The 22,575-nt window shown below is 30.7% G+C and overlaps 1 protein-coding gene across 1 annotated transcript in view; it reads left to right on the top strand.

Annotated features, from left to right (window-relative positions):
- Nucleotides 1-22,575, top strand: part of LOC143910313 (uncharacterized) — a 157,751-nt gene that overhangs the window by 32,912 nt on the left and 102,264 nt on the right. The window contains exon 4 of the mRNA XM_077428730.1: nt 7,953-8,003. Coding sequence (XP_077284856.1) covers nt 7,953-8,003 — 51 coding nt within the window. The remainder of the gene's footprint in view (nt 1-7,952; nt 8,004-22,575) is intronic.

The following is a 22,575-nucleotide window of genomic DNA, read 5'->3' on the forward strand; positions in this document are numbered from 1 at the left end:
TTTTTTTTATTATAATTCGTTGAATTGCAAGACACTGAAAAAACTCGCAAATTAACGAGACATCTATGAATTGTACATAAATTCTTATTGTACATCCATCAAATTTTCAAATAGTGGTGACATAGTAGGTAGGAAGGATTTTTAGCCAATTTTTTTTTCCGGGAACCGTTTCAACAATGAAATCAGAGAAAATTGGCAAACTCTGATAGGAAACGATCAACCTGGAGTCACAAATCCAGGTCTGACCAACAGCATACTCTGAAAAATTCATTTTTCATTCAGGGATAGAACCCGGCACCTTCTTGACGGTAAGCAGAAGCTTAACGTCCGAGCTATGCTGCTGGTAAACGGTACTATGTATATAAAATATATATATATCTTGTATCCTGCTCGCGCAAATTAAGTGAGGCTGTACGACGGGGGGAGAGAGACTTTTACCGCACGTCTCTGATATATACATATACATATACTACCCGCTTTTCATATGTATTTATGGTAAACGAACATTTTCGATTTTTCGACTTTTCGATGCGGTCACGGTATATACATATATATACATACATACATATAGAAGGCATTTAAATAGATAAGCATGTTTTTGGTATTAGATAGGCACTAGTGTGTCAGCCGTACAACAAGTCGAATGACAATTGTTTTGGCGCCGTTTCAGTCGGACAAAATGGTGAAATATTTTATTCTGGTCCCGGTGTTAGGCGACATGTGCGCCGAACCGGCGACATGCGTGCCAAAACGTAACGCCTCGATAACTCACAGATCAGACATCCAATTTTCGATATGGAAAATCAGCCAATGTTCGGAAAGTTCATTTGTACTGCCAATTATTACTATTAGTCATTATTTTTCACTTTTATTTTAGCCCACATCGTAAGTACGTATACTGGTATCTTTTTCCGTTAAGTATTTTTAAATATTCCCGGAAAGGTATTACATTATTCATGTTGTCTGTCTATCTGTCTGCTAATTTGATATGACGGAGTCGTTGAATATATTTTTGCGAAATTCAATATCGAGTTGTAATTATTGAAATACGTCAGTCCATTTACGATTTTGTGAAAGGTTAATTGTTCAATACGTAAAATACGTATGTACCTATATATGTATTATGTGTATTTCTTTTATAGTTGGTTAGTTTATATATGTTAAATAAAAATAAATATATATATATATATATATATATATATATATATATATATATATATATATATATATATTTAAATGTAGTTGGAAAAGATGTTCTGAATTATGGAGAATCCGTAAAAAATAATAATGCTTTCCATATAATGCATCTCTTTTTGGAGATTTTGGTAATTTTGATAAACAATTATTTATTTTCATAGTATATGTACATATATAAAAAAAATTCGAAAACATCTGCTGTTTTTTTTTTCAAAGTCGATCAAAATATAAAATTATTTCAAAATAATATCATTATTATTAAATAGTAAACGTTAGACACGATGTTCAAGGTAAATTGACAATTGACTGGAGACTAATTACTGGCGTTTAAGATACGCGTGAAGTTTCAGATATTTTTTCATACTTTAGCAATGTGAAGAAGCATCCCATATGAAATTTTTTAATGTAAAATTATTCCATTTAAATGATGAGGTGAGTTGGAAGAAATAAAAAAATAAAACTGAACTTAAAATTCAAGAAAAAACATTAAAAAATCGGTAGCCAGTCGGCAGTGCAAATATTTTTTTAGAATTTCTATATTATTTATTGTATACTATTTTCTAACTAGGAGAGTTTCCAAATTCCAAAATTCACTGTTTTCGATATACCCTAATGTATAGGTATAAACAATGAAACAACACAATTATTACTCGGTTATTGAAATTATCGCACATAAAAAGTGATTCCTCGTTTTTGTGTATCATTTCTAGAATACAACGATAAAGATGTGAAAATTAATCATGTCCAAGACATTGGAATCTATAGCTAACATAAATATTTATCAAAATGAATAAGGCTCAATATCAATTACACAATATTTGAAACACTTATCTCATGTACTAAATATAATACATATTATATGATAGCGGTAGAAACTTAAGAATATTAAACTTGAAAGTTGTTTCCTTGTTTTTTTTCGAAAAGACAATCGCAGGGCGAGATTGCGTTATTTGAAAATTTAATCAGGAGTGTCCTTTGTATCATTGTCTTCGCTGGTCACCTTTTTCTTTGTGGCAGTTGGTAAAGTTTCAGGACTCTTTTGTCTCGTGGGCTTATCTGGAGCCACAGTGCGTCAACTCTACGCACAAGAACATTACGCCGAATTACTTTTCCGGCGGCCATTGTTCGCCTTCACGTATTAGACGACCTTTTTTCCGGACTCTTTTTTTAATATAAAAAATTAACTCGTGTGCAGATTTTGATACTTAACCATTAGAATTAACTACTATTCGCTATTATATATAATATTTTAAATAAACTCGACCGTGATGCTCATCCATGTCCAGACTTTTTAAAGCTTCATCCGACCGACACGTCCGGTCAAAGAGTTAAACTTTAGTCCAAAAATTATAATAAAATGCTATCGCCGTAATTTACCAAGTTTGGTAAATACACCGTAATTTACCAAGTGATGTGGAATGATTGAGGATTTAAATGACCATATAGAATGTTCAGAAGTTTTTTAAAATAAGTTTAGATACGTACAAAGGTGTGTTAACATTTTCGAAGCTATTATTTATCATGATATTCATATCAAGGATTGTTTTATTTCCGCCAGTTCAATATATGTATGTACCTACATATACATATGTAGGTGTGAATTCAATAATACATAAAAATTATAAAATTCAAAACTCATCAAAAAAAAAGACCACTAATTTTGTAGATCAAAAAATAAACATTGATAAATTATACATACATAGATTCGAACATGATAATGATTTTTGTTAAGGAGATATAAGTGTTTAAAAAAATGTAGGTTAGTTTTTCGGCGGTCATTCAATCAAAAAGTCAAGTAAATTTTTGCTCAAATTGTAAACTCAAAAATGAGATTTTTCTGATGCTCAGTGTAATTTATCTTATACTAGCCGAACCCGGCATGCGTTGCAATGCCATAATAACGCATTCAATTCCCGTTCCCGTTTCCATTTTTCGGAAAAACGCAAGTAGCGAACACATTTGCAATTATTCAATTATTTGTTTATTTTACCTTAAAAACCCAACCGCGAATCGAATCTGGGCCGCCCGTTTGCATGTCTGGGTTTTAAACCAATACAACACGACAGCCGAGAAAGAAGCCGTTTTTTAATTATATATATATATATATATATATATATATATATATATATATATATATATATATATATATATATATGTGTGTATGTAATTTATAATATTCAAGGTTGCGAGGTCAATTACCAGGGTTTGTTTATACATAATTGTGGGTATTAGGTTTTGTAAATTAAACATACATTTTTGCTTACGTCACGCGATGTAAAAATGCGTACTTTTCATTTTATCCGATTAGGATTCGGATTTCGAATTCGGGTATTATAATGTTATTATTATTTTTTATTGCATAATTAAATTGGCATAACCAATTCCCGATTTCTGTTTCAGTTTCGATTCCGATTAATTATTACTATTCATATTGTTACTTTATTTTAAATCATGTATCAATCCGAAAGCACCCGTTGAAATTTCAACGGGCATAAAACTATTATACATATATGTACAAATATGGATGTAATACTTGTATGCATATTACATACAAACTATAAGTATATTCTTCCTTTTACCGTTTTAGACGGATCATCAGCTTGGCAATTTTGATTATTATTAGCAGTTATAGGGTCAAAACAGGTATGATTGTATCGAACAGGGGAGCCCAACCGTCTGGCATCGAAACATGATTTATTGCGAACGCCATAACGTAAACAGTTTTAGAGTCGAGTTTCGAGTATACGAGCGCGTTTTACGGGTTCGAAACGCGTAATTGGAGATTAAACGGAACCCCATCTCCCTATCCTCTCAACGACCCCCTTCGCTCTCTCTCACCCTCTTTTCCACTTCGGAAGGAGGAGGGGTTTGCGTAAAATCGAACCGTAAATAAGGGACACCAGCCGACGGGTTTGCTTGTTAATTGAACCGTAAAAGGTTTTTATTGTGTGTTTATGCACGTCCGAAGTTAAAGTCTTTGTTGGCTATTGGCAAATGATACTCTCTTGTGATGATACAAGTGTCTGTTGTTAGGGTTGCGATCAATTGATGTTAAATCTTTAGTATAGTACGACTAAGTGCACAATAAAATGATTTATTATTTTTATCCACGTTCGTTTTCACGCGATGGTAGCTTTCTATGTGATTATGTGGCTTGAATGTTTTTTTTTTACTTCAGGATCCGTGTATGTATGTAAAAAATATAAATAAATACAGTATTTTTTCTGTGGTTAATTAATTAATTTTTGTATGCTTTTAATTTATTTTAGGTAAAAGTTTCCTCAATTGCGCTTTTTATTTTTAGACTAATTGCTGAAAAAGTATCTCAAGTGTTCTTTATCCCAATACAATGAATTACTCATTAATGCAATTTATTTTTCATCTCAGAAAATAGCAGAAAATCATTTGAATTTTATAAAATTAAAACTTGAGGAAATACTAACTTGTGATCATATAATACATACATATGTACATAGCTTCAAATTGTTTAACTTGTGTTTACGCACGTATATTAATATTCATATAGATTCGTATATATACCCAAATGAGTGAAATATTTGGATTTCTAAATGATAAAAAAAATCTTCATTGATGAATTATTTTTTTTATAACGAGACTCCGTTGATATATGTATGTACATATATATGTATGAACATGTATATTTTATAAGAAAAAGTAGCCTAAACACGTATTCATACTTTGTATTTTATTATTTGATATTTTTACTTTATCTGCTATTATTAAAATGCTATAGTTTTTTTATGATTATTTTATTTTTGTCTGTGTATATACATACATACATACATATGTAGGTATATATTTTTATTTTACTCATCTCTCTATATTTTTTCGACCATTATGGCTCATTAGGGACTTCTGTTATACCACACTGATCCAAACTTAACTTAAATAAAAAAATAATAGATAAATATTCAATGAAAAATCTAAATAAAAAAAATACAATATTGACTAAGTAACAGAGCCTCACATCCTACGATATAACAACGTACATATAGTGTATTTGTACATATGTATTAGTTTTCTGATATTTTAAAATACACCTCTAACAGAATATTCCGCATTGAAGTAGTTACACTGAATACTTTGTATGTTGAAAACGTTGTGAGAATATTTTGCTTGATTTCACAAGAGGTGTTTTTGTTTTTCCGGGACGGACAACTTTTTCACAGAAGGAAAATAAGCTAAAAAGCGTTCAGTTGTTGGTGGGTCGGAGGGGGAACATGTGAGGGAAGCGTTTGATTCACGACTTGAAAATACGGGAAGAGTGGCATGCTTCCAAATAGCTTTTCCTCTTGGTGTCATTGTGGCAGAGATCGCTATGGCAACAACGAGGGGAAGCTATTTTTCTTCTGCATCCGACCAAAAATGCGAGGCCCAGCCTTGAACCGGATGGATGATGCTCTATTTATCTTATGGTGACGCTCCTCCGCCTCCGCCACTCCACACGAAAACAATCTCGCGGATCTATTTGTGATTTGTGTTTTCGCTCCAAATCAAACACGACTCTATCTGTCAAAAAATATTACAACAAAAAAAATCTTAAAATAGGATGAACGGACGCCGCGCCGTGGAGAATGCGAGGTTTTTCGCTCCAGTTGAACTAATATTGAGTCGTTTGCCAATTTTTGAGACTACATATGTGCTAGTGATTATGAAAGTAACTTTGAGAAATGAGTGGTCAGATCGGGTTGAAAACTATGACTATTTCTTGATTCCAATTTGAAAAACAAGTTGCTTTTAAAATATTTAGTTTTTTTTTATTATTTAACTTTAAAATAATCTCTTCATCGTTTAATAATAATTTTAGCATAGATCAAGTATATTATAATTTAGTTTCAAAGTTTATGCTTAAATAAAAAAAGGAAAGGAATAGAAATTTGAAATTATCATATCATATATGAACATATGTTTGTGTATATGTATATTACATTATGGTTATATGAAGTGAAATACATACATATTATATAAAAGGTCACATCTCTTCAATTTTTGGAAGATAATTAAAACGAATAAAATTCGGGTGGCATAATTGCCATACCAATTCCATTATAAATTTGACTGAATTATAGAAAACGAACCTATTTTTTTGCATAAACACTCATATTTACATAATATAATCTAATATATAATTTCGAAAAAGACGTTAAATTTAATAAAAAAAATAAATAAATAATCAAATAAATTTAATAAAATGTTTAATATTAGATAAGCCATGTTTAAGTGGTTTATATTACAAATACCGAGTGAAATCGGGTAAAACCACTATTTTATAATAAAAATGACCTTTTTCTAATAACGGTATATTGAAGAGATCAAGTTCTGTACAAAATTTAAATATGTCATAATGTGCGCTGAATAAGTTACTTAATAACTATAAATCAATTATTATCGAAATAGAGTAACTTTCTTTGTATGTATTTGCATTATGTTATACGTTCTTTTCAATGCTGCAAATGAATGTAAATGTAAAGCATGATGTCGATTTTTGTATGAAACGATTAATTTATCTGAAAAATGATAAAATTTCATAAGTTATGATTACGGTCACCATTTCAGAACACTTCTATTATATCCACGTTGGTCTTTGAGCGACAACCTTTTGATATCGCCGAGCTGTATAACTGTTTTGAACGGTTCAATATTATATTTGCCGCTCGGCAATATTGGCTTTTTGTCGATTTCAATAAGATAGCTCCTCTGTGAAATGTGAAATTTGAGTGTGTTTCGCAAATTCGATTCAATTCACATACATAGTAAGTACCTCACCAACCCACTCACCCGCTGGCTACGTACATACATACATACATGTATATGTACATAGGTATAAATATAGTATTATACATTCATATGTACATATTGTTAGACCGCTTGTCTGGCAAACATCATTTACTAGACACGTTTATTTATTTTTTAATGCCGATCATAACAATATCGTATAACGTGAACGATGTGCTCTATTGATATGTACATACATACATACAAACAATCATTAAAATTAAACAAATACATTATGTGAAATAATATTGAAGCGCCACTAAGGGTTGGTCATATGTATATGTACATATACATACATACATACATATATATATATATATATATATATATATATATATATATATATATATATATATATATATATATATATATATATATATTTGCCAGAATAATATACTTGTATTACTAATGCTCGAGATATTGTGTAATTTGAAGCACTAATTTATTTAATAAGTCATAGTATTGAGTGGTTAGAAGTGCGATTTAGTTTATTTCACCATAATTTATATCAGCAACAGACGGGGTCTTTTGAGGTCAACTCGTGTATGTATGCTGAGGTCGAAAGTCCCGTCTTTTTATCCTCGTCGTCTGTCTTTTATTGTCACCTAACGTACTTCGTACACATACATATTATGTGTATGTACATATACGTAGTTACCATAATAGATATTATAAATACTTGTATACATAAACTCCCTCGGAGATGTTCTTACGTTCGCGAGTTAACGTACGCGAGAAAAGTTGGCCGGGTAATAAAGAAGGAAATCTGACAATGGAACTCTCTCTATTGCAAGTTTTCCCGGATAGATTTCGCATCCGGACCGAGTCCAAGTTTTCTTTTTGAAAATCTTTCCGCTGCAATGGATATAGTAGCATCTCATAAGATTCAGTATCTGCGAGCGAGTTTTTAAAATTTTTATGCTTTCTTGTGTAATTTGAATTTTTTTTAATTGTTTCAGGTAAGTCAACTGATTGATTCTTCACTACTACAGATAAGAAACTCATTAAATGTAAGTCACGTTGATATAAAATAATAGTATTAAGTTCCCATACCTTCTTAATTATTGTATTTTTGAAGTAATTTCTGTTGACACGTTTCATCAAATTAAGTATTTGTCTCTTGATTATCATAGATACATTATGTACATACATTTATACTAAAAAATGTGAAGTGTACATGTTGGTTAAAATGTACAATGCCTCGCGGAATTACTACTCTATATAATATGAAGATGCATTATATTAACATGGAAGCTTTCATATCAATATACATAGTATGTAATTTAGTTTGTAACAAGCAATATTCTGACGAAGAAGCATCAGTCATGCTTTTTTGTCGTGGTTGTTGTTGCTCCTTATTGCGAAGACACCCGCTGTGTTCGCCAACCATCGAGCTTTTTCAGAGCTTTCTTTTTGTCTTCTTGTCAGTATTTTTCAATCATTCCTCTTCCAGACTTCCGCGCCTTTCTCTCCGTTACCACCTTCCTCATCCTCTTTCTTATTCCTTTCTTTCGGTTAAAACGAAGTTAGCGTGTAATTTTTTTCTTCCAACCCCAGAGCTTTCATTACGGATGGAACCTCCAATTTGGATACCGCGGATATATAGGCGCACGATACGCGTTATCAACTTCCCTTTTTTTATTATTCTTATTTATCAAAGGTCTTTTTCTATCTTTCTCAATATATTGATTTTGTTTTTACGAAGAAAATTCCGTAATTCGTAAATATTGTATGTGTTTTCTAATGTTTTTTTTTTTAAATGGGAGTAATTTTTATTATATAATAAAATAAGATTAATGGCTTTGTATGTGTCATTCACGTACATATTTTTGATTTTTTATTATGTTTTATGTTCTTCTCATTGTATCCTATTTTCTTTTTTTTGTTTTACCATAATGACGACTTGGAACTACTCTGTAATGTCACTATAGCAAAATTGTAATAAATGAATAAGTAAAATATATGTACATAGTATGTATGTATGTACTACATACATACATACGTACATACATAGTACGATCGAACACATAAATATAATTTTGTATTTATCAAATATTCGTGCTTTATTTAATATACATGGTACGATATGAATGGTAAACTTTCCAGTTTGATATTTTGACCAAAACCAGAGAGCTTATTATTATGAGGGTTAGTCAAGATGTAGGGGGATATTAGGAATCGGCCGCTTACAGGCTTTGCACTTTGGCTTTAGCGAAATTTTCACACTGCAAACTCTCCCCTTCCCACTGTAGACGTTTCGAAGATTCGAACGAGAAATCCTTTGATATAAACAAAAAATATAAGTCTAAGGAATATAAAAAAAACATACAAAGATGATTTGCTCGAGTGAGTTTTCTGCTGGCGACGGCTGGCGCCTCCACCCCCTACATTTTCAGTGTTCGTCTCCAAGATCCCACCCTTCCCTCTCTCGTTCCCTTTCGATAAGGGTCTCGTCGGCAAGGGCTTGTTCGCTGCAGGATCGCCTTATTTTCCCTTTAATTTTCCTTTGTGTTCGGGCAAGAGAACCTTCGCCGTTTTGGCAAATACGTTTCCAATTGGTGCCGAGTGCGGCCAGATGGCCCGTAACGCTTGCACGCCCGATCTGATTATTGTATCGGGGTAAGCAAACTATACCGACATTCTATTTCCACCTAACCTACATATATACATATTATATATGCACATGTTTATATATGTATAATATTTGAGATGTTACATCTATATAAGTTTCATAAGCCGAAAAGCTTTCATTTAAGACCATGTTTTGTAGGTAAGTAGGTGTTGAATTTTTAAATGGACCACGTTTCTATATTATAAATTTACTATAATTTCCATAATCTAATTCACCTTGATAAATCCACCCTCAAACCTCGTTCGAATGCAATTTGATATTATAAATCCTTAACATGTTTTGACTACTTGATAATTAAAGCTGTAATTCTAATATTGATAACTTCCAAATAAAAGAAGATTTATTATAATAAATTTTCAATGTACAAAAATGTTTAATTTGGATAATATATTGTTTGTTTTACTTTTTTTAATGTATATACAAATGTATGTATGTATGTGCTTGTAGCGGACTTCACCGTGTCAAACGTTCGCATTATGTATTAATTATCTTTAGATAGTTTCTCGTTAATCGAATATTTTTTTCTATTTCAGTCTAAATCTTAATCTACGACTCTCCAGCAGTTAAAATTGCTTAGTCTATGAGTTACAATCTGCCTTATTTACTTTGTTTTGAAATGATGAAAATTGTTGATGGAGAAAAATATATTAAGGAAAAAGACATTTTTTTTCAAAATAGGCACTAGGCCTAGTCTGCTGTCCTTTTAGCTTTTAACGTGATTGTAAATTATAAATTAATTTCACCACTAAAAGTAAACACTTACATAACAGTGTAAAGTTTCGTCACGAATCGGTAATACATTTGGGTAAAGTTTGTGGCAGCAAGCACCTGGCGGGGAAGCTTTATTGTCGTGGAATTAGTAAGGCGCCACACCACGTTGCCATATCGATTGGAAAGGCGCCCCGGGAAAGCTTTACACATCCGTCCAATCACAGACTCCAGACGGAGCTTTTTCCCTTCAGCGTGACCTTTTCCGCGAGAAAGGCCCTAAGTAATTAGGTAAACCTCGACTAGGCCTCAACTTTCACCGGCACGCCAACATCAATGAGATTTTCACGTACGAGATTTCGTCGAAAAACTTACCGCACGGCTCGTAGATGACTAACTTTGAAAGCACGTACGATAAGAGAAAACCTTGCGTGACATTTCATTGCACTCGCAACAAATCTCGAAAAAGTATATATTTGTGTGTATTCATGAATTGATTCGTCAAAATGCCGTTGGTGGACACGTTATATACACATTTCTTCATTGTGAAATTTTTTGAAGTTCCTTTGTTTATTTATTTACCTGTTATCCATATGTGTATTGCTATATTTTTGTGGACAGTGTTTTAATTTTATGATTGCTTTAATTAATTCTACATATTTCATCAAATTATCAATGCCTTAGGAGCGTAAATTATATAGAATTTTGATTACATTACATATGATTTTGATTACATTACATATGATTTTGATTACATTAAGTATATAAAATTATACATCAAAAAGATAAATGATATGAATTCAAATGTCAATGGAAATTAATAATTATTCATTTCATACATTGATACTTTATTATGTTACATATGTACATTCATACGTTATTATACATTAATTATACGTTATTATACGTTGTAATACGCTATTATACATTGATACGTTATTGATACATTATTCATTTGTGATCATATCGGCTGTCAACGTTTCATATATTGGCACATAAAAAAATAAATTTAGTACTTATAAATGAACTCATCATTAGAATTACAAGCATTATGAATTCCATTATTCCACTAGGAATGTTTTGAAATTGACCGTCGAAATATTTTTTTTTTGCGAGCTTTCTTTCGTATCCGCCGTAACTTTTATGTATTAAAAATGAGCAAATAATTTTGAGGGTGGTTTTCCTGGTATGAAAACGTGGTTCTTGCACACCCCATATCGCACTTTTTATTGCCCGCACCGCGAATGAATTCCATGAGCGAATTTCACCCTCGTAAATTTTCCAACAGTGTGTTCGTGGATTAAAATGTACGCAAGGGAAAAATTTAACGAAATTGATGCGATACGTTCGTACCATCTCATTAATCAATTCTCAAGCTGAATTATTATGCAACTTCAAAATCCTAAAGGGATGCAGTACGATGAAAAATCCCTTCAGTTTTCTATACACCTTGATATTATTTGTACATTATTTGGATACAACTTTACTACGACTTGCAAATACGATGTTTAAAAAGTTATTCAGCTTAATTATAAGCAAATAAGCTGTTTTAAATTTAAACGTAAAATAATCAATTTTTTTTGCAACGAAGTCGAATATTTTTATTTGTAATATGTATGTTTGTATGTACATAAATTTCCCCCAACCCTAAAATTTTTAATTCAAATAACTATTTTATACAATTTTGAAGATCCTCTTCTTTGGATGTATTCTTAATTAATGTATTGTATATTAAAATTATATTATATAAAATAATAACCGAGTGGAAAAAATTGAGAGTGAAAATTATTTTTACTTTTGATTTGATTCAACTGAACTGTTCGACAAATAACAACCCTTTTAAACGAAAACAGTGTGGTCAGAACACATATTTCATGTTTAACATGTTTCAATAGAAAAAACTCAATATAAAATAGTATTAACAATGGGAAAAAATCCCAAGTGAAAATACGTACTTTTGACTTTTGATTTGAACTGGCGACTACTTAGAGAGATTTGAAAGCTGAAAAGTACTACAAATGAAAGATAAAATACCCGACTATAGATTTCAATATTCATTTTGAACAGGAAATTGACAGATTTTGAGACATCAACCGAACAACACCAAGATATAGAAAAATCGCGCGATTTAAAAAACATATATCTCCGAATTTCGAGCCAATCAACATATTTTATTACCAGATTCGTATTTACTGGGCATAGATCTATAAGAAAAATCATATCTCGTCTCTGAACCATTTTTCGTGTCGAACATTGTTATTTTATTACATTCCCACAATAAAAAGATTGAAACACAATTTCATTTCTAATATTTTTTTCAATTTAAGGTTTACTTTTTATTCTAAAAATATATGTATATATTTGCATTATGAGAGCATAAAAATGTAAATCCCACTAGATTTGATTGGGAACTAATCTTTTTACATTATTGCAAGTACATACACATGTACCTATGAATATCAAGTGCCGATATTTCATATATAACTTTGGCATGGAAGCCGGCGAGGAAGTGGATAGCAAATATAAAAAAATAAATAACAAGATGTACAATACATACGGGTTTCAGTGGCACGTGAATAATATAGGTAGAAAAAAAAATTGCAATCGCTTAAAAATGTCGCAGTCACTCAAAAAGTCGAGCTGACAGTGTCCTTTACATCTTCAATACTAGTATATCAACGTATAGAATGTGTATAATATATCTGAATATATGATATTATTAAAGGGGCTTAGAGTGGGCGTTCGATTCGATCAGATAGTAACTTCTCTTATTTCCGCGACTGCTTCGTCCTTGTCGAGGACTTGTGCGAGTTACGAGTCATCATAAGGACCTTTTAGTACCTAAGGCTTTGGGCACAACATGGCCGCCGCCCACCCTCGGTCCTTTCTTATATATTCTATATTACCCTTTCGCCATTCATCTCATTCCGCGAGAAATAGCGGAGAGGGAGAAAGAGGGCCGCGCGCGTTCGGGGTATTAATTAAATATTTGTTCAAACGAATGGATGCTTGTTTTTATTTACTTTTCGAAGAAATCCCTCCGACTTCTATGTCTATATTTATGCGAGGTATTCACAGCCAAAGCATATAATTCGCAAAAAGGCGAAAAACTGACTTTCACAGCGCAAAATTTGTGAAAGAAATCAAAAACATAATAAAAGTTTCGCTAGTATTTCAATTATCAGCTAACAAGAAGACGAATATCAAAGGCTTGCGATACGTTTCACATTCATCTTAAATGAATCATATTATATTTATAACAGATATTCATTCTTTCTACCTAATCATCCGTATATTTCATCATATTCATAAAATAAAATAAAATAAATCAGCTATAAAATAAAACTATAAATAAATAAATAAAATATTTAACAACGTTAAAAAAATTTAGACTGTGTTTTTTACGTCACAATATATATCAAAAACTTTAAATTCGATCCTCATCTTTAGTATGAAAAATAGTAATATATTTTAATCAATTTTTCCAGATGTTTTGGGAAAATCAAATTTTTCGGCACACATGTTAGTCGTATCTCGTTACGTTCAAATTACTCACGGGTGAGCCAGTTGCATTTTCTCGATGCACATGACAAAATGCAGCGCGCACACATTAATCACTCTCACTCGAAATAAACTAGACTATGTCTAATACGTCTAGACACAATTTATTGGAGTTTGCGTAACGTAACGCCTTTCATAACCCATATACTCAGTTTATTATAAATCCTCAAAACTTTCAATGTTTTCGTTTTACGTGTGTATTAGTAGTTATCAAATGAATATATGCATGAGTGAAATGTGTACGTTTAGCGTGCCAAAATCTTATATATGTTATTGTTTTGGTACTAAAAGTGCCAATTATAATATTGTATTTACATAGATACACATGCTCACATTTAGTATTACATTTTCAATGTAAGAATGGTGAGCCCACATTTTAAGTTTGTTGTGTCGTTTTATGTCTAATTTTATAAAGTTTTTAAATGAGCCTTCCAGTTGTAAATATTTATATTGGAATCGGCTAGCTTGTACGAAGTCATGAAGCAAGCGAACCACTAGTTGTTGATCAAGTGACGTAGTATTTGGGTAACACGATTAGTCCAGGTTCTGCTTTTGAGCGAGATCGCTTTTTATACGCATCCGGTCGTCTATTTGTCGATGGAAATTACGGTCGTTTGTTTGTGTTTATTCAGAGCTGATAAAAATCAATATAGCGCGGTCGCGGAAAATCCACGCTCCCTAGTAAAATCCAGCGTTTTCCGATGATGCGTATCGCTTCCAGATCGATTGCTTTCCTACCGGAAGTATATTATATACATATTTAAAGTGATCGTGTATATGAATTTACTAATATAATATTAACACATGCTCTATTGACCCATAACGTTTGTATATGTACATATAAGTACGAAATTGAAATTGAAAAAAAATACGATTTTAATTGGAGAATAGACATATTTTGTTATGTTTTTACGAAAATATATATAAACTTTAAAACATATATAAAACCTCATATGATAAACACCCAGCGGAACATATGGAGTTTTTATTTTATTTATCATTTATCCCAATAAATTTTATGCGTTTTATAAATATTTTTTTTATCAGTATTGTTTTATCGACACACAGATTTTCATATGAATGTACATGTATGATGTATTAATGGAAAAAGTATTGTGGTCTTTTTAATTGAGTATCAAATTTTAATTTCATTTATATTAGAAATCACTTATTTTATATTCTGTGGAGTCGGAAATGGCATGGCTGTGAAGTCGGAGTCGGAGTCGTAAAAAATCAACCGACTCTGACTACTTTTATTTTCTTTAATTGATAGTATTATGGTATGTATTGATTAGAGTCTCCAATTTTATTAAAGTAAATCCACTAATAGAGCGATTCCTAACTTGTGGTTGGGAACCGTGGTTGATGGTTGGTGGTATGCGAAAAAAAATCAGTAATGGCGGACATGCAGGAATGAATGATTTACAATCCTAAATAGAAATATTTTTTATATTAATTAATAAACATTATCATAATTAATCTTATTCAACATATCGACGAATTCAATAAATCAAATTAAATTTATTTTGCAAGGAGATTTAATTAAGAAAAGAAAATATTTTTTATCGGTCTCCCTCACGGGACCGAAAGTGAAACGCTCGAAAACGCAAATATCGGAAGGCAAAGATCGAAAATCGAAAGATTTTAAGTCGAAAGATCAAAAAAAAATGGTGCATGGTAAACTGTACTATGTATATATAATATTGTATATGAGTGGCATGCGGTGAAATTATCTCTCTTTTTGTCATACAGCCTTGTTTAATGTGCGCGCGCAGAATACGGAAGGAAAAGCCTGTTCCTCTTGTTCCTGTTGTATCCTGCTCTCGCAAATTAAGTGAGTATGAACGACGGGGGGGAGAGACCTTTTTTTTTATCTTTCGACTTAAGATCTTTCGATTTTCGATCTTTGCCTTCCGATATTTGCGTTTTCGGGCGCTTCACTTTCGGTCCCGTGAGGTAGACCCATTAAATTGATACACATATACTATGAATGTACCAACTTTTTTTTTATACCTATAATTCAATTCAATGTAATTCAATGATTTGGGTTTATAAATATTTATGTACATAAATATGTCAGTGTTTAGTGATTTTATGAATTCCTTTAATTTTTTTATATTTTGAAGATTGCTATTGTTTTTATTACTAACAAGTATATACGTTGGCGAGAAAATTCGATCTTAATATGTAAAATTGTTTAAGTTGGAATCGGATCATTAAATAAGATTAAATTTTGAAGCGACTCCACAGCCCCGCTATAAACAACCATAGAATAATCAATATAAATACCCAATTCATTTTGTATCTTACCTTGTCTATTATATTTACATATATTTATGCGGAGCATCAATACATAAAATACTGTAGTCGTGATGAAATTTGACTTGGAGATCTTGACTAATTATTTTCGAAAAATTTTAGTTTTGAATTTCATTATTTGAAATACACATTTTACCATACAAAAGTATTATACTAATTAAATACGTATATTAGAACGTAGAAGCCTCGAGGTTTCCACTTACTAAAAAGGTTATTCACAATAAGTTGAATCCCACGGAAATATAATACTTATGTGGAGCTTAGACAGAGTGAGTGGTAGATGTTAAATTAAAAACATATGTATATTATATTACGCTACATAGTTACAGCTATGTATATATTTATAGAAATATATGTAATTTGGTGAAGTCGCGTGTAGAGATTGCGTAAGGTGGTGGATATAGCGATATTCCCCCATATGTGTTGTGATGGTTTAGTGCCAAGTCTCATTCACGGTAGTCGCACATGCGTTTCCTAGATCTCCGAGCGACCACTATGACACACTGACATTACTGATGTCATTTTTGAAGTTAAGCCAACATTTTAGGTATGCGAAATTGGCCCACGTATGTAGTTTAACACTTATATGTATATTCTAATGTCCAATCTCCAGTCACGGACCGATTTACTCGTCTCGCTTTTTAATTATTATATTTTTGAACACTGTACAAAACACATATGTACCTACATATGTATATATATATATATATATATATATATATATATATATATATATATATATATATATATACATATGTAGGTACATATGTATTAAATATTTTAAACGAGAGACTGCAGTTGCCTCTTGAATTGCTTGTACGACGTAATTCGATATAGTTTTTACACTCAATGCACTATTTACGTTAAAGCTTGCTTCTAAATAGTTCAATTTATAATAAAACTTTGTGGATATGTCTTTATTTGATATAATATATAGAAATTAAATATAAAGAAATAGTTTGTGTAACGTAATTTTATATTTTATTTGTTCTTTTCATTTTTTTATTTATTTATGTTCGATATAGCTTAATAGCTAAGTATATTCATTCACACAAATAATATATTAATATACATATATACACATGCATGCATATATAGACGCATACGCACATACACGCAAAGGTTAGATTTTAAAATTTCATGGTGATTTTATAATACGAAAGTACGAGTACTTTGTATAGGTATATGTATTAAGTAAAATTCTGTCAAAAATACTACATAAAATATATAATGCAATTTTCCGACCACATTTATTGTGGATCTGTTCTGTACTGGATGAATTTGTCAATTAAACATAGGTTACAAAAATTACAGAACAGAGCCGTGATGAGAATCTTAGATGTAAATATGTATGTATACTACATAGTATAATATCTATGCTACAGGAATTTAATTGTATGAAAATTAATAATACTCTGAAAATATGTACATAAATATGTAAGTCGTTATTTATAAGTGAAATAAGAAAATAGTACCTAGGTATTTCAATATAATCTATTGAATAGATATTTGATAGGAGGGTTATATTTACATAAATATAGCACAAGAGGTAGCAATAAATTAATTGTACTGAAATTAAAATTAAATAAGATTAGTACAATAACATATTGTATGGATATGTTGTTACTTATAATTAACTGCCAGATGAAATTAAAAATAAAAGTAATACCGACAAATTTCTAATAGCTGTTAGGTAACATCTTTGCATGAATGTGTAAATAGTTATTTTTATTTCTTTCATTAATTAAAAACAAAATGTAAAAACCGTAATTAATGATCTGTGATGATTAATTACAAACATTTTGTTTTGGAACTCAATTTTATTTTATTGCTTTCCAAATTGTTAAAAGTACATAGATTTATAGTTAAAAATAAACTAACACACGTACATATATTTACATATGTATTTAGGTATATATGTATGTACATATATAATTAGACACAATTTCACCTATTAGACTTCACCCTTATTAGTAATTTTATTCGTATGTTACAAGATTAAACATTTAAAATCGTTGCTATGTTGAAATACATAATTATTTATTTTTACATACTTAATAACCATAAATTCGTTGAATAACAATAATAAACGTGCCCACTTCAAATTATTGTAATAAATTTGTAAAGTTAACGCAGTAATAATATTACAACGTTTATTTAATTGTGCGAATTAAGTAAACGTAAACACGCTCGTAAAGTCGAGTTTATATTTTGAATTTCGCATAAATATCTACATATAACCAAGGTTTCCCAACGCAACGTAAAAGAAAACATTCCAAAATTTTCAAAAGTGGGTTAAATATTTTCACATTATTACAGAAATGGAGACGTACGTATTTTCACATGCATATACGTATAAATAAAAAAATAAAACTGGCATAATCATCCTCGAACGGAAAAGCGTTATTGGAAATTCGATACGGTGTTGTTTTGGCCGATCGCCTAAACTTTTGATACGTTAGTAATGCTAGTACATATGTATGTATATATTGACAAAGCCCGTTGTTACACTCGTAAAACATCTCCGGAAAATGGAACTAACCGGTGTTTCAGCTTTCCAAGAACAGTTTATACATATATGCATTTGTATAAACCATATAATAATATTCCTCTTTGATGCGATCAAAGTGAAGTTTATTATAAACTGCAGAACGGAGAACCTGGTGCATACCCTTTAATCTGGTACATACATATCATGTAGCTATAGTATGTACATACATATGTATGTATAGCGAACTACAAATGCGAATTGACTCGGTTGGTTTGTACATTTACAAACATGTTTTGTTCATACATATGTATATATTGTATTGCTTTATTGATCAATTTAACCATATGTTTTAATATTCGACATGTAAATATCAATATAAATATGTATGTAATTGAAAGGTTTTTTTGGTTAGATTGATTTTTTATACATATGTATGTAAAGTACTAGTAAAAATTGTTACATACATACATATACATATGTATGTAACAATTTTTCAAACATAAAAGTACATTTGTAGAATAGAAATAGGCACATCTATTGACAATCAACATATTTTTCATACAGAGAAAATTTGTGACAAATACATTATGTACATACATGTATGTACATAGGTAGCTTTTTTTTTAGATTCAACAATCTCGTGATTGAGAAATTGAGAGAGAGGATACCGATTTATTGGATCCGTTAAAACAATTGAGCTAGAAAAGTTGTAACAGGAGACAGTCGATCTGTGCTTTTTCAATAACCACAAGAACTCGCCATCAGCGTATTTGGCCTGGACTTGAACCCACGACCTTATCTACTGGTATACAATAACTCTACTAGTTCACTACTTTGTACACTGTTCGACTGAATGAAAGTTATAAAATGAAAAAATAAAAAAATAAAAATAAATAAAAAATAATAAAATAAAAAATATATATGTATATATATATATATATATATATATATATATATATATATATATATATATATATATATATATATATATATATATATATATATACTTACTATATACTATTTTTAGCTCTTCAGATACGACTTAATTTTTTTGTCAATTCTACATATTCTATTATGAATTCATTCTTTTTCACTTTTTTTTTTAATTTCTAATATAATATATTCATTTATCTTGCTGTTTTGACCATTTCGTTTATAAATATTAGGTAACACAGTAATTAAAAAATTAAGATTATATTGACAGTATGTACGGGTATGTACATATGTTTTAAAAATCTGTATTATATTTTACTTATAATATAACTATCATACGACTCACAAAATCTTACATGTAATAAAAAAATAATGTCTTACTCAATCAATGTTTTAATCAACATTCGCCTAAATTAGATCATATTTCTTTTTCCGTCTCTTATTTTTCGGCTCTCATTCTTTGATTAAAATATTTTATTACGTAAAAATTATTGACTCCCTGGAAATATATATATATATATATATATATATATATATATATATATATATATATATATATATATATATCTACTCGTTTAGATGTGTGTGGTATGTCTACCTGAATATAAATTTATCTGATTATTTATAGCACTATTAGAATAAATTTTCAGATTTTCACATCTGCAGTGATAAGGGTGGGGATATGGTTAATTAAATTTCGGACAGCGTGCGGGATAAGTCGCATTTATCATACGTTCAGTGCGATTTTTAATAGAGACCGCAATCTAATATGGAGTTTTGGTCCTAGAACGAGTCCTTATCCGGGGATCGCCACGTGCTGTTAGCGGTGCCGGAATAAAAGGTTCCTGCGGGATAAAACAACAAAGCCCAGAAGGCTTTCACGTCTAGCACGTGACGAGAATAACGTGAAACTTTTTTCCACCACCCTACACCCTTCCTCTTCAGTGCCGCTTCTTCCCCATCGAAGAGGCTGAACCTTCCATCTCTCGGTTTCGTAATTAATATGAGGGCTTTACGCTGGCCCTGGTGCGGAAAATTAATTCTCCACTTTTCTCACCTATCATACGCTGATAATTGGGAGATCAAGCGAACTCTTCTCTCCCCCTCCTTCTGCCGATGGTTAGAGAATCAAAGTTTTCTGAAAATGTCCCTATTATCATTGAAACTTTGCCTAAAGTGTTTTGTGTGAATTTTTGTGTGTTTAGGTTGATGGTATTTGTTCAACTGTCCAATTTTCTATAATAGCTCATTTAATTAAAACATCTTACAATTTCTGTAATTAAATTTATATTAAGAACGATTTACGAACGAATGGATTAAAATTTAATATCACTATTCGTTAATACAAACCTTTATATACACATTGAAATGATGTCCTAATGAAGAAATTGATTTTATAAAACTAATAAATATAAAACTGGACTGGTTGATTTCCTTGTCATTCCTTATTCACAAATAATAAATTTTTGATGATTTTTCTGATCTATCAAAAAAAAATTCAAACAAATAAAGAGGATCTCATTAGACTGAGATTTGCCGCATTATAAAAAATAGTCATTTCAATGCGTATAAATGTATATATACAAAACAGTAAATAAAATTATATTGAGAAAAAATAATAAAAACATCATCAATATATCCTTTGCAATTGCCGTATTAATTCGTCGTCGAGCTATCACGCAAATAATAGCACTTTCCCAAACAATGATTTTGTCGCACGAACGCCGAGACAAACAATTAAAGTGTCCGACTTGTGCCCTTCCTTCACCCATCCAAACCATTTCCCCCATTTGCCCCCTCCCCCCTAACTTAAATAATAAATTAAAAGTTTCTCTGGGTCGCTTTTTCCTGTGCCGCGAGGAGAAAATGTCCGAATATCCGAAAGCTCGTCGGAAACAAAAGGAGAATTTGTGCGGTAATTCATTTTATTGCTACCACTTATTCGTCCACATCATTCCTATTCCTCAGCTCAATTTACTACTTTTTTGTATATATCTGAGTATTCCTATGTGGATTTGAGCATATATGTACCTATAATATGTATATATGTATGTATGAAAAACGGTCAAAACTCTCAACGGTAGGTAGCGTTTTCCCTGAATCGGCTGTAACAGTGGGACGAATGTAAGAATATATCTACCAAAGGCGTGCCGTAGAAATCTCTCTGTGCTTTTTTGATCGGCCTTACTTACGTGTGCGTGAGCAGGATACAAAGGGACTCATGATACAAGGGGTATGAACTGACTCCTCTCATATCCTGCTCGCGCACACATAAGAAAGGCTTTGCGAAAAACACAGAGAGATTTCTACGGCACACCACTGATGCCTACGCTTTCCAGCTGAAGCAACCGTAGAAAATATATACAGAATGAAATATAATATTATACTAATTAAACAGAGCTTTCATAAAATGAAATTACTTTAGTATATAGTTTTTTTTTCATATTTTAATGAAACTTGTATAAAAATCTTATTTTTAAATTTCGAGGACTTATCGTTTGCTTTATAAATATACCGATGCTATATTAATATTCAAAATAAAAAAGGAAATGTGACTAATAAATCTGTACTAGTAAATTAATTGGCTACCTTTTTGTCAATTTTCAGTTTTTCAGGTGTCTAAAAATTATAAAAATATAAAATAATTATTTATAAATGAAATTTAAATTAAACATGTACAAATACAAATACAAACATGTATATACTCGCATATATTTCTGTCATGCCATTATATAATCTACATACATACATATATAACTTTATAGATTTCACAGTTTGATAATGGTCAAGTTTAAGAATCAAATAATTTTTCTGATAAATTGATATTTTTACTGTAAAAGTCCTATCATTTCCACTTAGGAGTACGCGCATTATAATGCGAACGCAATTCATTTAATGCGCGTAATATTTTACGACTTTTATGGAATATCTACTTTTA

Source organism: Arctopsyche grandis, chromosome 4, assembly GCF_051622035.1.
Source record: "Arctopsyche grandis isolate Sample6627 chromosome 4, ASM5162203v2, whole genome shotgun sequence".
Taxonomy (NCBI): domain Eukaryota; kingdom Metazoa; phylum Arthropoda; class Insecta; order Trichoptera; family Hydropsychidae; genus Arctopsyche; species Arctopsyche grandis.